Source organism: Glycine max, chromosome 1 (genome assembly GCF_000004515.6).
Source record: "Glycine max cultivar Williams 82 chromosome 1, Glycine_max_v4.0, whole genome shotgun sequence".
Classification (NCBI taxonomy): Eukaryota; Viridiplantae; Streptophyta; class Magnoliopsida; order Fabales; family Fabaceae; genus Glycine; species Glycine max.
The window spans coordinates 993,813-1,013,686 of record NC_016088.4 but is presented as its reverse complement, the minus strand read 5'-3'; the positions used below and the strand labels follow the sequence as shown (position 1 = coordinate 1,013,686).

At 31.6% G+C, this 19,874-nt stretch overlaps 2 protein-coding genes across 2 annotated transcripts; both read left to right on the top strand.

The window, feature by feature from the left end:
* Nucleotides 1-2,134: 2,134 nt before the first annotated feature.
* On the top strand, nt 2,135-7,737 carry LOC100780723 (secretory carrier-associated membrane protein 4-like). The gene is made up of 12 exons (NM_001254285.3): nt 2,135-2,293; nt 3,391-3,504; nt 3,595-3,657; nt 3,827-3,860; nt 3,974-4,096; nt 4,901-4,963; nt 5,053-5,146; nt 5,423-5,468; nt 5,555-5,622; nt 6,285-6,333; nt 7,195-7,260; nt 7,433-7,737. Exons 1-12 carry the CDS (start codon nt 2,237-2,239, stop codon nt 7,463-7,465), a joined length of 810 nt encoding a protein of 269 aa, NP_001241214.1. The 5' UTR covers nt 2,135-2,236; the 3' UTR covers nt 7,466-7,737.
* Nucleotides 7,738-11,057: 3,320 nt separating this feature from the next.
* LOC100777515 (phosphoribulokinase, chloroplastic) lies at nt 11,058-15,888 on the top strand. The gene is made up of 5 exons (XM_003516804.4): nt 11,058-12,316; nt 13,986-14,070; nt 14,165-14,249; nt 14,532-14,776; nt 15,362-15,888. The coding sequence occupies exons 1-5, from the start codon at nt 11,757-11,759 to the stop codon at nt 15,608-15,610; spliced, it is 1,224 nt and encodes a 407-aa protein (XP_003516852.1). The 5' UTR covers nt 11,058-11,756; the 3' UTR covers nt 15,611-15,888.
* Nucleotides 15,889-19,874: the final 3,986 nt, after the last annotated feature.

The window sequence follows — 19,874 nt, the reverse complement described above, 5'->3', positions numbered from 1 at the left end:
CAATGGCCAAATTAGATTATTTTTTTCTTTATTTTACTTTTTTAAATTTATTTGGTTCCTTTTATTGTAATTATTAATTTTAGTCACTTATGTTGATAATGTTACCTAAAATGGTCATTTTTGTCATCTTTGTTAAATCCATGATTAAACACATGAGTCAAACATAATTTGCCTAGCACAGACTAGAATCTCTATTTTTTATAATTTAAGGGTGTCACAAGCAAGGGTTGAAGTTACTTGGCAGGTTCACTTGAGTTTTTTTAGAGAACAAAAAGAACATACAATTGATGTCTAAAATATGTTAAATTATAGATAATGAATATGTTCAAGTACTAGTGAAAATAAAAATGAGAGAAGAAAGAAAATCACGTTTTTTTTAGGTAAATGATTGAAATTTGATGTAAGATAGATGACTTAAGCCAATATGACTTTTAAAGTAAGATAGATGACTTCTTAAAAATATTTGGTATTAAAATTAATCAAATTAAAGTAAATGAATCTTATCATCATCGACACATGATTGAACAAATGCGTCACTTATTTGGATTTGCTTGCATATAGGTAAGAGCAACTTCAACGGAGTTGCTCCTTCTGACTTGTATAGTAAAAGCATTTCAAGGTGAAATTGTGACCCATTGGAGAGCATTATAATGGGATTCACATAAATTGAAAGTTGCTAGTTGCAACACTGGGTGCTCTTCGTGCAAAGTGGGCTAGACCATAGCCAAAATAAAGTAGTAAGATGACCTTAAAAAACGTGAGAAAATAACCATTGTTGTTCTTCAATGATATATATTACTCAAACCAGAAACTACTCAAATTTTTGTCATTGTAAGAATAAAATTTGTTAACAGTAACAATACTTTTATATAAAAAAAGCATCTATAAACTTATTCAACCATTATACAACAATTTTGTCTTAGCGGTCGTTATTTTTAATGTTATACAATGTTTAAGTTCGTGGGATATAAATTAATTTTAAATTTTGTTTAATTAAGATGTATTGTATATTTATTTACTATTTAACAATTGGCATTTAAATATATTAAATTTTAATTTATCATGAATAATAAAATATAAAAAGTTCAGATATATTGTGGGTTCATTAAAGAATTTTTAGTGATTTTTTTGGTTGGAGTGAAAAGTTGATTAAATTGTTTAAAGTAAGAAATTTGGTACCATGTGATAGGAAAATGCAAAATATTATCAAAACAAAAAGTAAAAGAGAAACTTGAATAAATTTGTTGGTTAGAAAAAATTGATATTTGGATGATTATAAAACAGAGAAAGACTTTGGCTTGACTTTGATGACTTACTATATGTTTGAAAAGTTAGTGAAGACGTGATAAACAATGCCCAATGAGAAATAACTACAATTAGCTTCTACGTATTTTATTGTTTTCATAGAAAAACTTCTATGCATTTTACTGTTTGGGCGTGGAAAAGGAATACAGGAACTGCATTTCAAAATTCATTCCAAACATGCATTTATCTTTTAGTTTATTTTATTTTGTTAAAATTGAACAAAGTGGAGAGTGGTCATGAAAGAGATATGTATGAATGTATGTAAGTTTTATAATTGGTAAGAAATAGAAACAAACAAAAAGTTGTTTAACATGATGCATACAAAGTTGTTTTATTTCTCAAAACAAAAGAATTCAGTAAACATATGATGTAAATTTCAAATTTCAAGGATTCAAATTTCAAATTTGTTAATTCCCTTTTGTCCTTTTTAATCTAGACAAACTTGGTTATGAGTTTGTGAGTTACCTGTCCCTTACGAAGTCGGTTGCGCCCAATTTTTCAAAAAATAATAAAAGAAAGTGATAATGTTGGTACAAGGTCACCGCAAGCACGAGGTTGAATCCAGTGAAACAGCCTCCACCCGTTCTCGTACTCCATAGCTCAGTACCCCAATCATCATTCGCCACGTCATAAACCCGCATGCGAGAGTCACGTGAATTCTGTTACGGTTCCCACTTCGCACACCGCACTGAAAGCTGCAGTGTACCGACGCAAGGGCACGAACCGTAAATCCGAAGCAAGGATAGGGCAAAGAGTAAAAATTCAATTTCAGTTACCTTTTTTCTCCCAATTCCAAAACTATATCCCGCGTTGCGAACAAGCCAGGTAGCTAGAAAAAGCGATAAAAGTGCGGTCTCTCACCGCACGCACTAGCACTGTCTCTCACTGAAACTTGTTCGCACATTTTCACGGATCTAACTAAGTTATCGCCATGAATCGCCACCACGATCCCAATCCCTTCGAAGAAGAAGAAGTCAATCCTTTTTCGGTAATTTAATAATCTCCTTTACTCACTTTCCGTAGCTATATTTGCTTGTTTCTAAGATTTCTCACTCAGATCCAACCAACCTAGTTTCCGCCCTGAATTTTCGTTCCACCGTGTTAGTATAAATATGGAACTGATTAGGTGACTCGTCGTTTGATCTAGATCTGTGGTTGATTTGCGTCGTTATGTCTTCGTTTTGTTTTCTTGCTTGGTGGCAAACGCAGTTTATTGAGAAAGAGTGTGTGCTGAATCATAGTGTTTGTGCTGAATCGGCACCGACATGAGAATTCGGTGCTGAACTTAGTGTGGATGTTTGTGAAGGACTTGGATCTAGAAAATATGTAGGTCTGCGGCTTCGGTTACGGTGTTTTCTGAGCTACTCAATTGAGTGGATTCGCGTATTGGAAAATGTGCGATGCATGAAATGGTTATTCGATACTTAGTGGTTGGGACACCATAATTGGAAAAAGGTGAGTTAATTGGAATTAGTCAAGGAGGGTGGTTTGTAATGATTGATGCCGTATAGTTCTTTTTTGTTCGCTCAGTTGTGTGTATGTACAACTGAGCAGCATAAGTTTACGTGTGTGCTTGTCTGTACTTAGGACAAGCACAGTCTAGAAGAAGTGTTGGGTTTGCTGAAGGCAAATGATGAATTCTAGTTAAGTAGAACTTGCCAATGCTTCTGCTGCTGCTGGCTGCGCTAAACGTGTCCTCTAAAAGTGTGGTTGTTTGACAGATTTGGTAGTTCTTCGTTTCATTGAGTTTGCAGAGTGCTCTTTGTGTGATTTTGTCAATTGCTACATCGCCTGTAATGTTTATCATTTACAACAGAATGTAACCGATTGATTGATTTGAGCTCTAGTTCAGAGTTAATTTAGCTTCATGTGTATTAACAAGAGATATTTAACTTATTAAAACCTTGTAAACTCTGAGGAACTAACTTTAATGTCTAATTATAGAACACACTTATTGAAATAAAGTAGCCATTATAATTGTCATCTCTAGTGCAAATTGCTAGTTTTGAAAGCCTTGGCATTTGATGCTTTATTGTTTAATTTAAGTCATGGTGTGGTTTTTATTCATTCTATTTGTTCTTCCAGAATGGCACTACTGCTCCTGCATCAAAGTCACGTATTCCACCATTAGCATCTGAGTCACTGGGCTTTGGTCAAAGGCATGATGCTACAGTTGATATTCCTTTGGATACTACAAATGTAATGTCATCGCTAATTCAGGGACTTCCTCTTAAGACTGTAAGATTCGTTTTGGAGTGGCTGATTTTATTCTCCATGATATTTATATAGGACTCCAAGAAAAAAGGTCAAGAGCTAGCAGCTTGGGAAGCAGATTTAAAACGGAGAGAGAAGGTTGATTTTACAATTTAAGCATTCTTTTTGTTGATTTTATTGTCATCGTCAACTGTGATATACCTATATTCTCTTAACTGCCTGAATGTATAAGTTCTTGCTTCTGCCACCATTGATTGTATCCTTCGCTTTTTGTTGATTTTGTGACTCTTTTAAAAATCATATGTAGGAAATAAAAAGAAGAGAAGAGGCTGTTTCTAGAGGTGAATGATGAGATCACACCATGCTACTTCAATTAAGTGTTTTTCATTGAATCTCTATATTTTTCCCGAGTCAATAACATTTTTCTTGTTTAAAAAATAAATATGCTTATCAGCTGGTGTTCCTGTTGATGATAAGAATTGGCCTCCATTTTTCCCAATCATTCACCATGATATTGCCAATGAGATACCAGTTCATGCTCAGAGGCTTCAATATTTGGCCTTTGCAAGTTGGTTAGGTATGATTGCTTAAATACTATTGTTATTACTTGGTTGGTTGATTACTTGATTGTTATTAAAAATTTAATTTATTATTATGTGTCTTAGTTTAATTAGTATTCAGTAACTGCTTTAGTTCTGCCAAAACAAAGGGTATAATATATGTGATTGTCATAATCATAATTTTAGGCAATGTTTGGATATCTAATGATGGATGGCATAGAATGGGATAGGATAGAATGTAATAAAATACAAGGTAAGAACTTGAGATTATACTTGGGATCTGGAAGGGGTCACAAGATTGTAAATCTTAGAATCATAACATGGGTCTCAGCTCTTAAGATCCAACAAAACTTATAGAACTCGTATATATGCATATAAAATTGCATAAACAATTAAAAAAACTCTTAAATCACACGCTAAATACTTAATAAAACTTAATTTTATAACCATAAGAAGGAAAGCTAGTCAACCAAGTCATAGTAAGTAATAAGTGATAAAACAAAACCAACTTAAGCTAGTAGGCAGTAACCCAGTACATAATACCAACTTAAGAGTGTGTTTTGTTGATATTTTAAAAAAAAATTCTTTTGGTGTAGCTATCCAGTTTCTACATAACTTCTTTATTAAGTATATTAAAGATGTTTTCTTGTGGAAATTTGTTTCATAGGGTATCTAATCACATCCCTCTTTAACTTGATACACACACACACAAACACCCCCTATAGAGCTTCCTTTTTTTTATCTTTCATGTCATCTGCTCCATTATAAACTTGTATGTATCTAATTATTATATTTCCATTTATGGTGTGATATTTTTGCAGGAATTGTTCTTTGCCTAGGTTTTAATGTAGTTGCTGTGACTGTCTGTTGGATTAGAGGCGGCGGTGAGCTCATTCTTCTAAACTTGGAAATACTTCCAACTGTTTAGTTTACTGATTGATTTGGACCTTACTGTGAAGCTTACAATGTACAGGTGTTAAAATTTTTTTCCTTGCGGTTATATATGCTCTACTTGGTGTTCCCCTTTCATATGTTCTTTGGTACAGACCCCTCTATCGTGCTATGAGGTAAGCTATGTTTTTCCTCCTTATCTTGACAAGCATTTCAACACCACCTAAGTACAAAAGGATTTAGGTCTAGTATGGGGTCTCTTTTAGTTACAGGCAGGAGAGACATAAATTAGTGCATGTTTGTGAAAGATTTATTTCCCAGGTTATAATTGCTTATTTTTAAATCTCAAGAAGCTGATAAGAGAAGTGATTATTTCTCTAAAATAATCTGAACTAAAATGCACAGCTGATTGTGCACAATGGTTTTTGCTCATGATTGTTTCTTATATGCAGGACGGACAGTGCACTGAAGTTTGGTTGGTTTTTCATGCTCTACTTGGTATGTTAATATGCTACGTTGTACTGGCTTAATACTACTGAACTAGTGTTATTAAATCTTCTGTTAATTACTTTGGCTTGATGCAGCTTCATATTGGATTTTGTATCTTTGCTGCAATTGCACCTCCCATTGTTTTTCATGGAAAATCATTAACGTAAGTTCTTCAAATTGTATTACAGTTTACTTGAATTTCATGAAGTTTTTGATCTTTTTATCTGGTTGGTATTGGGTGTGTAATTTTTTTTATTTTTATTCAAGTGTGGTTTAAAAGCCAAGTGACCTCAAGGAGGGAAATTTTAAAAACTTGTGTTCCAAGACTGCGCTGGTTTGTACTAGTGATAGGCTTTTTCTTTGTATAATGGGAGGAACTTTACCATAATTGGTTGTTTTGAAACCCAAAGTTCCTTTATCAGTTTATTTTGAAAAAAAGTCCTTTATAAGGCGCACATGAATGTAAGAGAATGATAGGATCCTTGTAAGTTTTTTTGAGCTTTGGATGATCACTTTTTATTTTATTTTATTATGTAGGCATATGCAAGCAATGAAACATTATAGTGTAATTATATGTTTATTGATATTTTGTTGTATCATTCAAATTGAAGTGGGGAGGAAAAACTGCTGTGGGTTTAAATTTTTTTAAAATTCTTCATAAATTTGTTAAATTTATCAAAAGGTAGTTCCGCAGTTGGATGACATTTTGTGCTGTTATCTTATGCCACCCTTTTGCTTAGTCGTATGTATCAGTAAATGTATTAAATAAGTATAATTATATATTTCTTTTTAGTTGCATTTCAATTAATTCATTTGAAATTGCAGGGGCATCCTTGCTGCAATTGATGTCTTCTCAGACCATGTATTGGTTGGGGTAAGTTGTATCCTATGTACGCATACCAATTATTTTCTTGTTAGGTGAAATTATTGGCTGTGTTTTAAAATAATCGTCATTTAATATTAATGAGTCATGAGCATTTTATTTTCTGAGGTTGCTACTGATATGCTAAGTTTTTTGTTTGTCAAATATATTCCACAGGATAGTTAGAAGCTTTTCTATTCATGCATTGCTCTTGAATATTGGCGTTTCACAAATGAGGTTCCTTTACTGAAGGAATATCTGCTTACCAAATTCTGATATTATACATTTATATATTTATAATAATAATAATAATAATAATTTTAAAGTAAATATACATGATGGCTATTAATCTTCTCAAGCTGATTACCCCTTCCACCTATAAAAATTATGATCTTGTGTACAAATCAATGGCAATAAGCGTGTCATGGGGAGTTGGAGACCGTTGAAGTAAATGTTGATTTTGGTTGACTTTGCCCGAGAAACCAAAGAAAATGATAATCAAGGGACTAATTGTGAGGACCTTTCGTTATGGAAATAGAAAAGATGAAGTGATGTAAAATTTTTGGGAATTGGACTTTTATGGAAATAGATCGTGTGCTGCTCTGCTTCTATAAAGGCATGAGTGCTGTGGGCTTGCTGTTGTACTATGTTTTCAGTAAATTACAACAATCTGGATGCCCTGAACCATCAGAGGATAGGTGGAAAAACATTTGATCACATTTAGCAACTTGTTGAAGTTGCTGGACAAATGAAATTTCCTAACCCTTTGTTATTTTGAAATTTTAGTTTAAAGCACTAGGAAAATCTCAAGTTTCATAACCTTTTCCCTGTTCTGACTTGTTTGGATCCATACAATGTTTTCTATTCATGCAGATATTCTATTTGATTGGATTTGGCATGTTTTGCTTGGAGGCTCTTCTAAGCTTTTGGGTGCTTCAGGTGAGGGACACATTTTCATTGATTTGCATTCTCATTTTTACATTACTTCTCAAACAGTAGCTTTTTTGTACATGCTTTTACTTCATCATCATCGACTTGCCCATAAATTATTTTATAATACGTGTTTAACTTTATTGCTTCATGATTGTTTCCTTTTCTTTTGTGTCTGCAGAAAATATACATGTATTTCCGGGGGCATAAGTGAGACTTTCTCCTCAGGATTTTGCTCCGGGCTTCTATAATGTCTGTCACTTCACAATGTGGCTCAGCATATTCTTTTTGTCTATCCTCATTTTTCTCTTACAATATCTGGGTGTGATATTGGTCGTGTTCTTTGTAGTTACCAGTGTTTAGTTTGTACTATACAGTATAATGAATTCTGTGAAGTTCAGTATCTCTACTTGTGTGTTTCCCTCCAGTGAAAAGAATATTTGCTTTCGATTAGCAGATATATAGTGAATTTCCAATGAACTATTATTTTATTGGTATTGCAATTGTGATGCGCCTCCAAAAAGCTTGTCCTCTAGACAAAAAACTAAAATACAAAAACTCTCATACATAAATACATTATGAATGACCCGGGATTATTTCTTTGTGAAGCGGTGTGATTACTGAAGTAAGCATAATCTCTTTTAAAATTCACATGACTAACTCGCTAAGCCGTGTCAAGTTTTATCAGTTTAAACACCCAAATAAAAATAATTTTCTCAACTCACATTATTATATCCAAGAACAAAATTAATTTTTTTTTACCTCAATTATTTCAAAATTAATTCTATAAAAATCTAAAATAGATGGACTTTTAAACTCATTCATGGAATCTTTCTTAAGTATTGATCGGTCGTCCGAAGGAGATATAAAATAGATAGACTTTTAAACTCATAGATTTTTGGTTGGTGAATGTGTATGAGTTGGTCCTTCGCAGGGTTGAGTTGTCGTCCACCAATGATTGGGTTAGTAGCATAAGTACTTAAGTGACTATTGTGAGTCGGTCCGTTGTAGAGTTAAGTCAATTGGACGTTTATAGTCCCACAAACGTTTAACCTGAAAGACATGGGTGCTTAAGTGCCAATGGTCATTTTTAGGACCTATCTTGATTGGATGGTTCAAAAAGAAATTATTTTGTTGACTCAAATTTACCTTTAAGATTTTTCCTTTTCCTTCAAACCTGGCTGTTGTTGGCACCTTGGATCGCAATTTGGGAGTTTGAGTTCCCGTACCTACGTAAATGCCTTAGTGCATGGAATGGGACAACCCCAATCCAAATATAGTGAAAACCAAACATGTTGTCGATTTAACAAGTACTAAACCCACTGGCTCTGGATCAAAACAACGACCTTCTTCATGTTCTATTTAAACATTTAACAATATTCTCCGCAGGATAGTGCAAATATAGTATTTGTGACTTATGCTACTCGAATGTTGTCTCATACCAAACTTTGCGTAGTATATCGAGGTACCATTTTTATAATAATTTCCACATTCGCGTATGGGAGATGAGGCAATATGCCCAAACCATTGTCCTTTGGTAGTAAACGCCAATGGTTTAGTTTACGTAGTTACAATTCAAAATGTTTTTAAATTTGAGAGGTGCTCTTAGAACTTCGATTCATTATAAACCTTGCATTTTAACCAATCCAAAAGTAAAAATGGAGCACTAACTCTTAAATTTTAATTTGGTGCCAGCACAACGGCCAAACAAGTCGCCTAAGTCTTTCTAAGTATATAATTATGTTGATTTTGAGTTAAGATAATTGACTTCGATCGGAATGTCGTAAGAGGAACGTGACATGCAAGTGTCGGCGTGTGTGTGCAAGTGACGAAAAATCTCCTTTTCAAGCTTTGAAAGTCAAAGGCATATTGGCTTGGTTGGAAAATTACCAGAATATAAACTAACCGGTTGAATTGAACTGAAACAACTTTGTAAACCCTTTGCTGAAGAAGAAGAAGAATCGACTTAACGAGCATACATAATATATTCCAACTATGGTGGAACATCAAATTCTTATAAATAGTTCCAGAATAATTAAATAACCTAACAGTAACAGTAAAGTTAATTATTCTATATGGCTAATTGACCGGGGTCTGGTAGACAGGAGTTTTAGTACCTAATAATTATGTTTGGGTTATGATATGAAAATAATGTAAAAAAGTATATAAAGAGAGTACAGAAAAAGAGAACTAATTTAAAGAGAGTGTCTTATTTTATTCACATAAATGATGGGATCTACACAAGAAATTAAAATTAAAGAAAATCACGATAAAATGAAAATAGAAAAAATATGATTTTATAATCATTTTTTTAAAGATCGCATATGTTTATTAAATGAAACTAATCACGTCATATCTAATTAGGAGAACTCAAATCCAATTTGATAAATGTTGAACAACTGCAAAATACTACTATTGGAAACAAATAACCGAAACTAATTAATCACGTCATATAAAAGTAGAGGACAAAAATCATAAATTTGGAAATTTAAGAGGCTAAAATTGTAATTTAGCCAAATAAATTCTTTCTTCTTGAATAGTGTTTATTTATAAAATAAATTATTAAAAAAATATTTTTTTTAATAATTGCAAGTTTATATTTTGTTGAAACAAAATATTACTATTAAATTAATCTGCCTATTTTTTATGTGATAATCGTTCGACACTTTTGTAGATTAATGGTCATTTTTCTAATGAGGGTCAATCACAGGAAAAAAAAAAGCATGAATTCAATAACTTAATCCACATAATCAAGAAAAAGATTCAAAAGAGAAATTAATTATAAAAGGTTCAAATCAAGGTTCATCTTAATTAACCTAACACTAAGGGAGGGAGTGTTTGTTTCACAAACTAAATTATATTCCTGAGAATGATATTTTCTTAAATACTATTGCTGGCAATATTATTCTAGTAAAAGATGCTTGGTAACTACTTACCATTTTTTGGAGTATTTTTAAATTTATTTTAATTAAAAATAAAAGTATAATAAAGAGAGAGTGAGAAGTAAATTTAGATAATAATTCCCATTCCCATCCTAATATAAGATTTCTATACAGGAGAATAGAAAGAGAAAAAATCACGTGTAATATAAATTCTTGTAAATAGGTCATGCATGAAAATAACTTGTATCAAACATAAGAATATTACATTCTCAAACTCGTTCTTGGAAATAAATTTGTACGACCTGAAACAAACACACTATAGGGAGCTTAGAAACTAATAGATTCGATGGGAACAAAACAAAAAGAAGAAATAGATAGAGAAAGAGCTATAAATCTTCAAGAAATGTGCTCGAGTTCTCCAAGATTAAATACAACGTTTTTTTTGTATAATTCAAATAAAAGAATTTATGATTCTGAACAAGTTTTCATTTTAACATAATTAAAAATTAGAATTACAATGCTAATCCTTCTGGTTCCTTAAATTATTTAATTCTATTATTTTATTTTTTTTAATGAATGAAGTGATCGGTAATAACCCTATTTTTTGCAAGCTAGTTACCTTTTATGTGCAAGTGTGTGTTGGAGATGGAGACCGTGGCCACGAGGTCCCTTTAGCAGAAGCCTGAGAAGCCTACATATTAGTGATATTATTACATTCACTGTAAGCAGTATTTGACCATGTGGTTGTTCTTACTTGGCAATCAAATTAAATTTCACGTTCGTGGTTATTATGAGGCATATGCTTTTATACCTCACGACCTAACCCTCCACATCTTGTAGTGAGAGTGTTGAAAGGAAGAAACACATGTGGTCCTTGATCAAACATGGTCTATTATAAGTTCAAATAGCAAGAGTTCACATAATTTACACATACGTATTGATCTAAAATAAGAAAGCAAAAAAGGGACATTTACACACACACACATAACAAGGACTAGTAGAGTCCAAGAGACTAAGATAGAATTGGATGGCATACACTCCCTTTGAAATCTACTTCACTCCACACCCCTAATCCCTCATCTTCAAAGAGCCACCAGATTCATGCCACGTGGCATGTCAAATATCCATGCCGCACTAACCACTCAGCTCAAGCTAGGCTTCCATGTTGGTTTTATATATCATGTATGCCATAACCTCATCAAATTCTCCCATTTTTTTAATAACTCAAATAATAATCCTAAAAATATCTGGTGATGCTTTTGTCCTTCAATATAATTTTTTTAAAGAGAAAAATACAGTGAAAAGACGAGTATACCCTTTTTGTTGCTGATTGATCTTGATATAACACTGCTATTCTATCATTAAAATTACCTAAAAACTTGTCCAAAACAAGGGGTAGTCACAGAAACACATAAACAAGAAGACACCCACCAATATTTTGCTTTCTCTTTTCTTTTCCTGCTTATAACTGCCTTTTGTTTTGGTTTTAATTCCACCTCATATTTTATATGTGTTCCAAACTTCTTCTTGGAATGTCCCTTCCTTAATACCCCTCAAAGAAAAGCCACCTTAACATCTCTTCTCTGAAAATTCTCTTTAGAGAGATAGAGAGAGGAAGAAAGAATGGCAGCTTGCACTGTCTACTCAACACAATCTCTGAGCACAAATTGCTCCATCTCAACCCCATCAAAGACGCAACTCAGTTTTTTCCACCAAAAGCAGGTAGTTTTCTGGAGGAACAGCAAGAAGGGCAGCTGCAGCAGCAGAAGAAGCTATGTGATAACATGTGCAGCAGGTGACTCACAGACAGTGGTGATTGGCCTGGCTGCAGACTCAGGGTGTGGGAAGAGCACCTTCATGAGGAGGCTGACCAGTGTGTTTGGAGGAGCAGCAGAGCCACCAAAGGGTGGCAACCCTGACTCCAACACTCTCATCAGTGACACCACCACTGTCATATGCTTGGATGATTACCACTCTTTGGACAGAACTGGAAGAAAGGAGAAGGGTGTCACTGCCCTTGACCCTAGAGCCAATGATTTTGATCTCATGTATGAACAAGTTAAAGCTCTTAAGGATGGAATTGCTGTTGAAAAACCAATCTACAACCATGTCACTGGTCTCTTGGATCCCCCTGAGCTCATTAAACCCCCCAAAATCTTAGTCATTGAAGGTTTGCACCCAATGTAAGTATCGTGTTTCACTAAACTAATAATGTTTCTTGTTATATATGTTTATTTTTTTTAAGGAAACATTTAACAATTCAAGTTTTTATTTTTATTTTTTTATATATGTTAGTGTCAAATTGATTGGCTAATTGTATTGCCTAGTGAATCTTCGGAAGTGGGAGGTGGGGATGATGCTACGGTTGTTTGAAATTCTCTAACTTTTCTTTTATCATTCAAAGGGGTTGTGAAGTGTGGAATTAAATGTGACACGGGTCGTTAAGCTGATACCTTATCCTTTTTTTTCTTCTTGATAAATAGATAATTCCTTATCTATCTGTGTTTGATTGTATGGCTGAGGAATTTGCTAGTGATTTTCCAACCTTCCCACGTATGGTGTGGGGCCAACATGGATTCACTGTCACTCTTTTCTTTTGATACTACTCACTGTTACTCTAGTAACGCAGATATGTTTATGATTCAATTCATCGGGGCATAAAATTTTCTTGACTTCGATACTTTCATAGTTCTGAATTAGACTTGTAAAATATTTAGATGGATTTTGACTTATACTCAATTTTCCTTACTTTCCCCCCCTTTTTCATCACATGGAATATAACATTTTTCACTTTCTCTCCTTTTTACCCATATCACACTCATAGGGAGTGTAAAATAAAAACGATCGTATTTGAATTTTACATCAAAGGGGAAATAAAATTATCGAGTAGTTAAACTTTTATGTCTAAACTGAATAAATGACACTGATCAATCCGGTAATATGGCCAAGTTTCTTAATCTTAATTTTGTAAAATGTTTCTCTCTTTTTCTCTTTTCATCTTTCATATTGACTTGCACGTGATTCGTAGTAGACTAGTAGTATACGTGTAACTTCTTTCCAAGTCATATAATATTTTATTATCATACTATTATTTATTTATTTCATAACATTAATTATCTTACTACGCATTTCTGTCTATTCTTCTTATTTAACCTTTAGTTTTGCAAAGTGCTATAAAAATTATATAAATGTAATCTCTCTATCTCTCTCTGATTTTGGTACGTGCGCTTATCATGTTTAATTGGTTACTAGTTACTACCCAATACAAATATATATAGTCTTCAAGAATCATTCTGGTGCCCAATTCTGAATATTCCACTCATCTTTTAAGTTTTTTTATTATATGAAAATCAAATAAAATGTCAATATATTTACAATAACTTATACAACTTATTGAACTAATTCAACTAGATGTATACTCATCTTTTAAATTAATATTAACATAATATTCAGTAAAAAAAATCAAATTGATTAAAACGATGTAAGTTCTAGCAAAATATTACCGGAAAAAAAATCTTAAAGAGTTTAATTTATGCATACATCTAATAAGAATCCATTTTATCATCACATCATCTTAATTACCCTTTTTTTTCACATCATCTCATCCATTAAATATGTGTAAAAATGTTTTATACCGACAATACATGTCAATTAAACTAACAATCCATGTGACACTTAAGTGCATATTTGATAACACTTAAATTTAGAAAGATAATTACTTATTTTATAAAATTTTCTTAAAAAATTAGTAATTATTTCTTTACAACAAACTTGAACCAAAACACCCACGTCTTGCTTCTTATATCAGCTTAATAACTTGATTGTGAGTTTGAGACTCTTCCTTGCATGCAGGTTTGATTCCCGTGTCAGAGATCTCTTGGACTTTAGCATCTACCTAGACATTAGCAATGAGGTCAAATTCGCTTGGAAAATTCAGGTAAATAAACAGAATATATATAATTGATAATTCAATACTTTCCTATCTTTTGCATTACTATGAACTAACGATTATTATTTTACAAATATTTTAGAGAGACATGGCAGAGCGTGGACACAGTCTTGAAAGCATCAAGGCTAGCATTGAAGCAAGGAAGCCTGATTTTGAAGCATATATTGGTAATCAATTATGATTCCCACTTTAGAGATATAAAAACCCATCTCCAATTAGTATAATCAATAATGTCTTTCAATTTGAACTTCTTTTTTTCATACTCAATAATTGTGTGTCAGTGACTATGTTGGTTAAAAAGAACTAAAACAAATATTTATAAAAAAAATTATAAGAAAGCATAAAAAAAATTATTCATTTCAATATATATTTTTAAATTAATGTCCTAAACATACTAGTAAGTATTTGCCTAACTATAAGAAGTTAACCTCTACTTTTGTTGTTCACAGATCCACAAAAGCAATACGCAGATGCAGTGATAGAAGTGTTGCCAACGCAACTCATTCCAGATGACAACGAGGGTAAGATTTTGAGAGTGAGATTGATACAGAAAGAGGGGGTTAAGTACTTTAGCCCGGTTTACTTGTTTGATGATGGCTCTACCATTTCATGGATACCATGTGGAAGAAAGCTTACATGCTCCTACCCTGGCATCAAATTCTTCTATGGACCTGAGACTTACTACGGAAATGAGGTACCAACTAAGTCCATTCCTACCCTCAATATATCTCACATTTTTAAACGTTTTTGGTACAAATTCAGAAAAAAGCTTATATACAATTTCTTAGAAGCTTTTGGTGTTATTTTCAATTAAAATTAAAGTTTTTACCTTGATAATCTGCGTAATAAATGATTACATTAAATGTTAACAAGGTTTCAAAAATAAAACTCCAATTCTGATTGGAGAACAAGACCAAAAGTATCTAAAGAATTGGGTATAAGTTGTAAAAAAATGACTTCTAAGCCAGTTTAATTATCAATATACCATAAGATTGTAAGATTGTAAAATTTATCATAATTGAATGCCTTGTTAACTTCACAATTTGAACAAAGTCCACTAGATACTATTAACTAATGGAATTGAAATAGAATATTTCGTGTTTAAAATAAAGAACAGTATATAGTTTTCAAGATCAAGCAAGCTAGTTCAATACAAGCTTTTCCACACACTATTTGAGATGTTCTTGCATGCATGAATAGGCATTCATATATTGGTTCAGAATCATTTAACTTTGTGTCTATTTTCATTGGTTTTGTTTTGAATTGTGCGATGAAATAGGTGTCAGTTGTAGAAATGGATGGACAATTTGACAGACTAGATGAACTAATATACGTTGAGAGCCACCTAAGCAACCTCTCTACAAAGTTCTATGGAGAGGTTACTCAACAGATGTTGAAGCATGCTGATTTTCCCGGCAGCAACAATGGAACAGGTCTCTTCCAAACCATAGTTGGTTTGAAGATAAGAGATCTATATGAGCAGCTAATAGCCAGCAAGGCTGAGACTCCAGTAGCTGCAAAAGCTTAGGAATTGAACCTGCCATAATATATATACATATATCGATCGAGCAACGCAGCCAAATTGAGTTCTCTCATCATCAAAATCATCATTTTCTTTCTTCTTTCATGTTTTCCACAATTCCACTCTATTTCATGTTATTTTGTCAATTGTTATTAGGCTGTTCTGCATGATAATTAATGAAAAAAACACTATGTATGTATGTACTTATCCGAGAAGAAAAAGCGAGGCTGAGATTCAGTTATGTTGATACAAGATTGAGACAATAATTGGCTTCTCTTTCTCTAGCTAGCGTTATCCATACTCGCATAACATATTTTATTATCATTTTTTTGTGTGTAGTTTATAAATTAATCAAAGGGGATGATCTAATTTTCTATTTATAGGTTAACTATTCCCTTTCCACTGACCCGAAAGAATGACTTATAACAGGAAAAAAAATGTCCCCTCTATCATTGAATATCTCAAGCAGAAAATAACATGAACGTCATGGTTCATCCATCCTAAAAATAAAAAAGACACTATATATATTGACATTTTTTTAAATGGACTTTACCTGACTGATTTATTTTCTGTGCGGGAAGGGAGGGGGAATAAAAAATCATGGTAGTCCAATGCAATGATCTTCTAAAAGCAAAAAAGATGGATTCACTATATTGACACTTTTTAAAATGGACTTTACACTCTTATAAATGATGAGTTTGATTTTACTGTGGAAATTTAAATTTTGGAATTATAAAAAAATTGATTTCCGGAATTTAAATTTTGAAACTCAACTTATTTTATATTCTTGACACTCATTTTTTCATATTTTCAGAACTCTCGATTATTGATGGTGTAATTAATCTTATGGTGGTGGATATACTCTTTCCAAACCACATGTAAGAGTAAGAGATATGACTGACTTTTCCTGGCAAACTACATGCAAGAGAATTTATTAAATTTCCAAGAGCAATGCATCCATTGTCAGATTTGGTGTATCTTTGGATTAAAATTTGTAAATTGATATTTGGTGTGGTCCCTTTGGGCTGGAGGAGTAGGCTAGCATAGTTGAGATACCCTTCTCCATTGGGTGACAATCACCAATTTATATAAAAAAAACCTTTGCAAAAATAATTAAGTCTTTATTTTGCTAAACTATGTTTCAAGATAAAATTTTCATTCCAAACATATTTTTGGAGGTAACCAAAAATAATTCAAGTCTTTCTTTGGCTAGACTATATTTCTAAAAATACGTTCAACCCCCCAAAATATTTTTTAAACTGAAAATCAAACATATCCTCAATCAATCACTAATTGCAAGTTTGGTTGAACATTTTGTGCTCCATAAAATGCGTCTCTATACTTAGTTTTGTGGGTTTTTTTTTTGGTACATGAGGAAAAATAAAGACATAAAGAAAAAAAAAACTACTAACTAGCAGGAATCAACCAACAACTCCTTATCGACAGCATCAGGGTTTTGTGGGCTTGTTTGTGCATCATTTTCTTATTTTAATATGAATTTAAAGGACTATGTGGATCTTGGACATTTGATCCAAACACACTCTAAAAATTCCATAAACATGAAAAATTGAGTTTCCGGAATATAAAAAAATTAAGTTTTGCATGAAAAATAAGTGACTTTCAGAAATGAAATTTGAAAAGCTATTACTTTTACATAGTTTTAGAATTGTTTTTAGTTTTAAAATAAAAATTTCAGAACTATAAAACTAAACTCACATATAAAAAAATTATTCAAATAAAAATCGACAAAAAGGGATATTGTGAATAGAAAAAAAGGAAGATGCAAAAAGCAATCCACTGTTTTATTCTTTTTGCCCCTCTCTTCTCTCAACCAGAAATCCAAAACTAAGTAACTAATTAACTTGTTTCAAATCAAGTTTGTTGGTTTTTTTTAGAAAATATAAATAAATTTGGATGAAATTAAAGCAAATAAATAAAATAATCTCATATACCATAACATTGCATAATCATCAAAATGGCAAACAAGTCTATTTAAGAAAAAAAATCCTTAAAACATCTTTTAATCATTTGTCGCTTATCCATAGTTGAGCTCTCAAAATATAATTCTTATTTGTTCAGTTGAGAAAGGAATTTCAAAAAAAAAAAAAATCAGTTGGGAAAGGTATTGCAGTTCTGAGTTTTAAATTCAGATGCAACTCACGGCTTTGAAATCTACATCTCCAATTTGAGCCAAAAACTTCTATTTGAGAAAAAATATGATTTAAGTATTTATTGAAAGAACATGGACTGAATTTGGAGGAAAAAAAATAATTTTTAAAAAATTCTCCTTGTGCAATATTGTGCATTGATCAATCAATCAAAAAAGATTACAAAAATTATTATATATACAAGTAAAGCTATGGTTAGAAATCATCTGATCCTAGTATTTATCTTGTAAATTCTTATTATATGAGAATTTTTTCTGAAAGCTAAACCTCAAAATATACATAAAAATTACTAAAATAAATTTTATCTCTTCTAATAAATTTTTTTTCATACTCATGTCAAAAAAATCGAATATTAACATATTCTAATTTTGGAACCTATGCATTATATTTATTAACGATCTCATTTATCAATCGAATGTGATAAAACATTCCTAATAATATATGTTAACAATTAATATTTAAAATGAAAAAATATTCACATGTCAAATTTCGCAGGGAATTTCGCAGTTATGGGCAAAATGGGCGGAGAAAAGGGTCAAATTTCATTCAACATATTTGAACTTGTGGAGAAAGTGGTTATTAGTTACTTGTGGTCTGCATGCAACAAAATCAAAAAGAATAAGATCCATCCCTTGTTGTGTCACGGGCTGGTTACCGTCCCTTTCCTTCCACCTCACTACCCTCTCAACAACTTTTCTTTACTTTCATTGCATGTATAAAGGTCTGAGAATTTTATATACTCATGCCTTATTTTTTATCTTTCTATTTTAACTTGTATTTCATAACATCACTCATCATATTTTTTTTCTTTTTTTTATCTTTCACTAAATGCATAACCGATGAGATATATGTAATTTTTAAGTTTTATTATGTATTTGATTTTTATAGTTAAAAAAAGTCTCATTTTAGTTTTTATATATATCATTTTTAATTAATGTAGTGATTAAAAGAGATTAAAATAATGTGGGTTGAGAGTAAAAAAAGATTAAAATTGATGTGTTCATGGATTAAAGAAGAATGTTTTATGGTACAAAGAGTACAAAAGAAAAAAATGTGATTATAAAAAGTAAATGAATAATTAAATCTAACTTCTAATAATATATTGATATTCACTGTACACTAAAACTAATAAAAATAATCAAGATATCACGTGGACACTTCCAAAAGTCTCTTGATGAGTTACTATATAAATTAAGACGTATCATAGCATAATATCCTTTTTCACATGGGGTCGTGAGATTCTCCCAATCAAAGGGCAAAACAACTGCAAGCCTTATATTCCAAACATTGTTGCTGTTGGAGCCGTCCATACCTAATAACTTTTTTCTGTTTTTTAATTAATGTATATATATTATATGTTACAAATACAATTAAACTAATAGCTAGTAGCTTTAAGAGTAATCCAATTGTCATAGCCAATCACGGTGTCACTGTCACGATTCTCTTGCATCCCAAAACTCTACGTAGTCTACTTAATATTGTTTTTTTTTAAGGTCTACTTAATATTGTTTTTTTTTAAGGTCTACTTTATTATTGTTATAATTGAATAAATAGTTAAAGAGTATTTCTAATCAGGGAGAGTATTGGTTGACGAATTAAAAGAAAAAACATTTATTATATAAATTATAAGAGAACATAAAAAGATTATGAATATCATAATTTTCTATCTCTGAATAAAACATTTAGGACATTGATTAATATTTATTATAGTTAAATTAATATTGCAATGTTATATGGTTAATTATGTTTTTAAGTATGTGATTATGAATTTGATCTTTAGTCTGAATGTATGGAAAAATATTTATTGAAGAAGTCAATCTTCTTAAAATGGACCGCATCTTCTCCTTAGCAAAGAAAATTTTTGCCATTTGATTATATCCCATGTTTTTAATATATTTGATATTGATATGTTATTTTATTTGTATATAGATTGGCCCTATACTCTATTAGGGTAATTCAAAATAAATGTATATAATAAATTATATCTATATAGATATAATCTGTTATAATAGATATTCTATTCTAAATAAAATCTTTTATATTACTATTAATTAATAATTCATTTTTAATTAATTTCTATCAATAATTCCTATTTCAGAAGT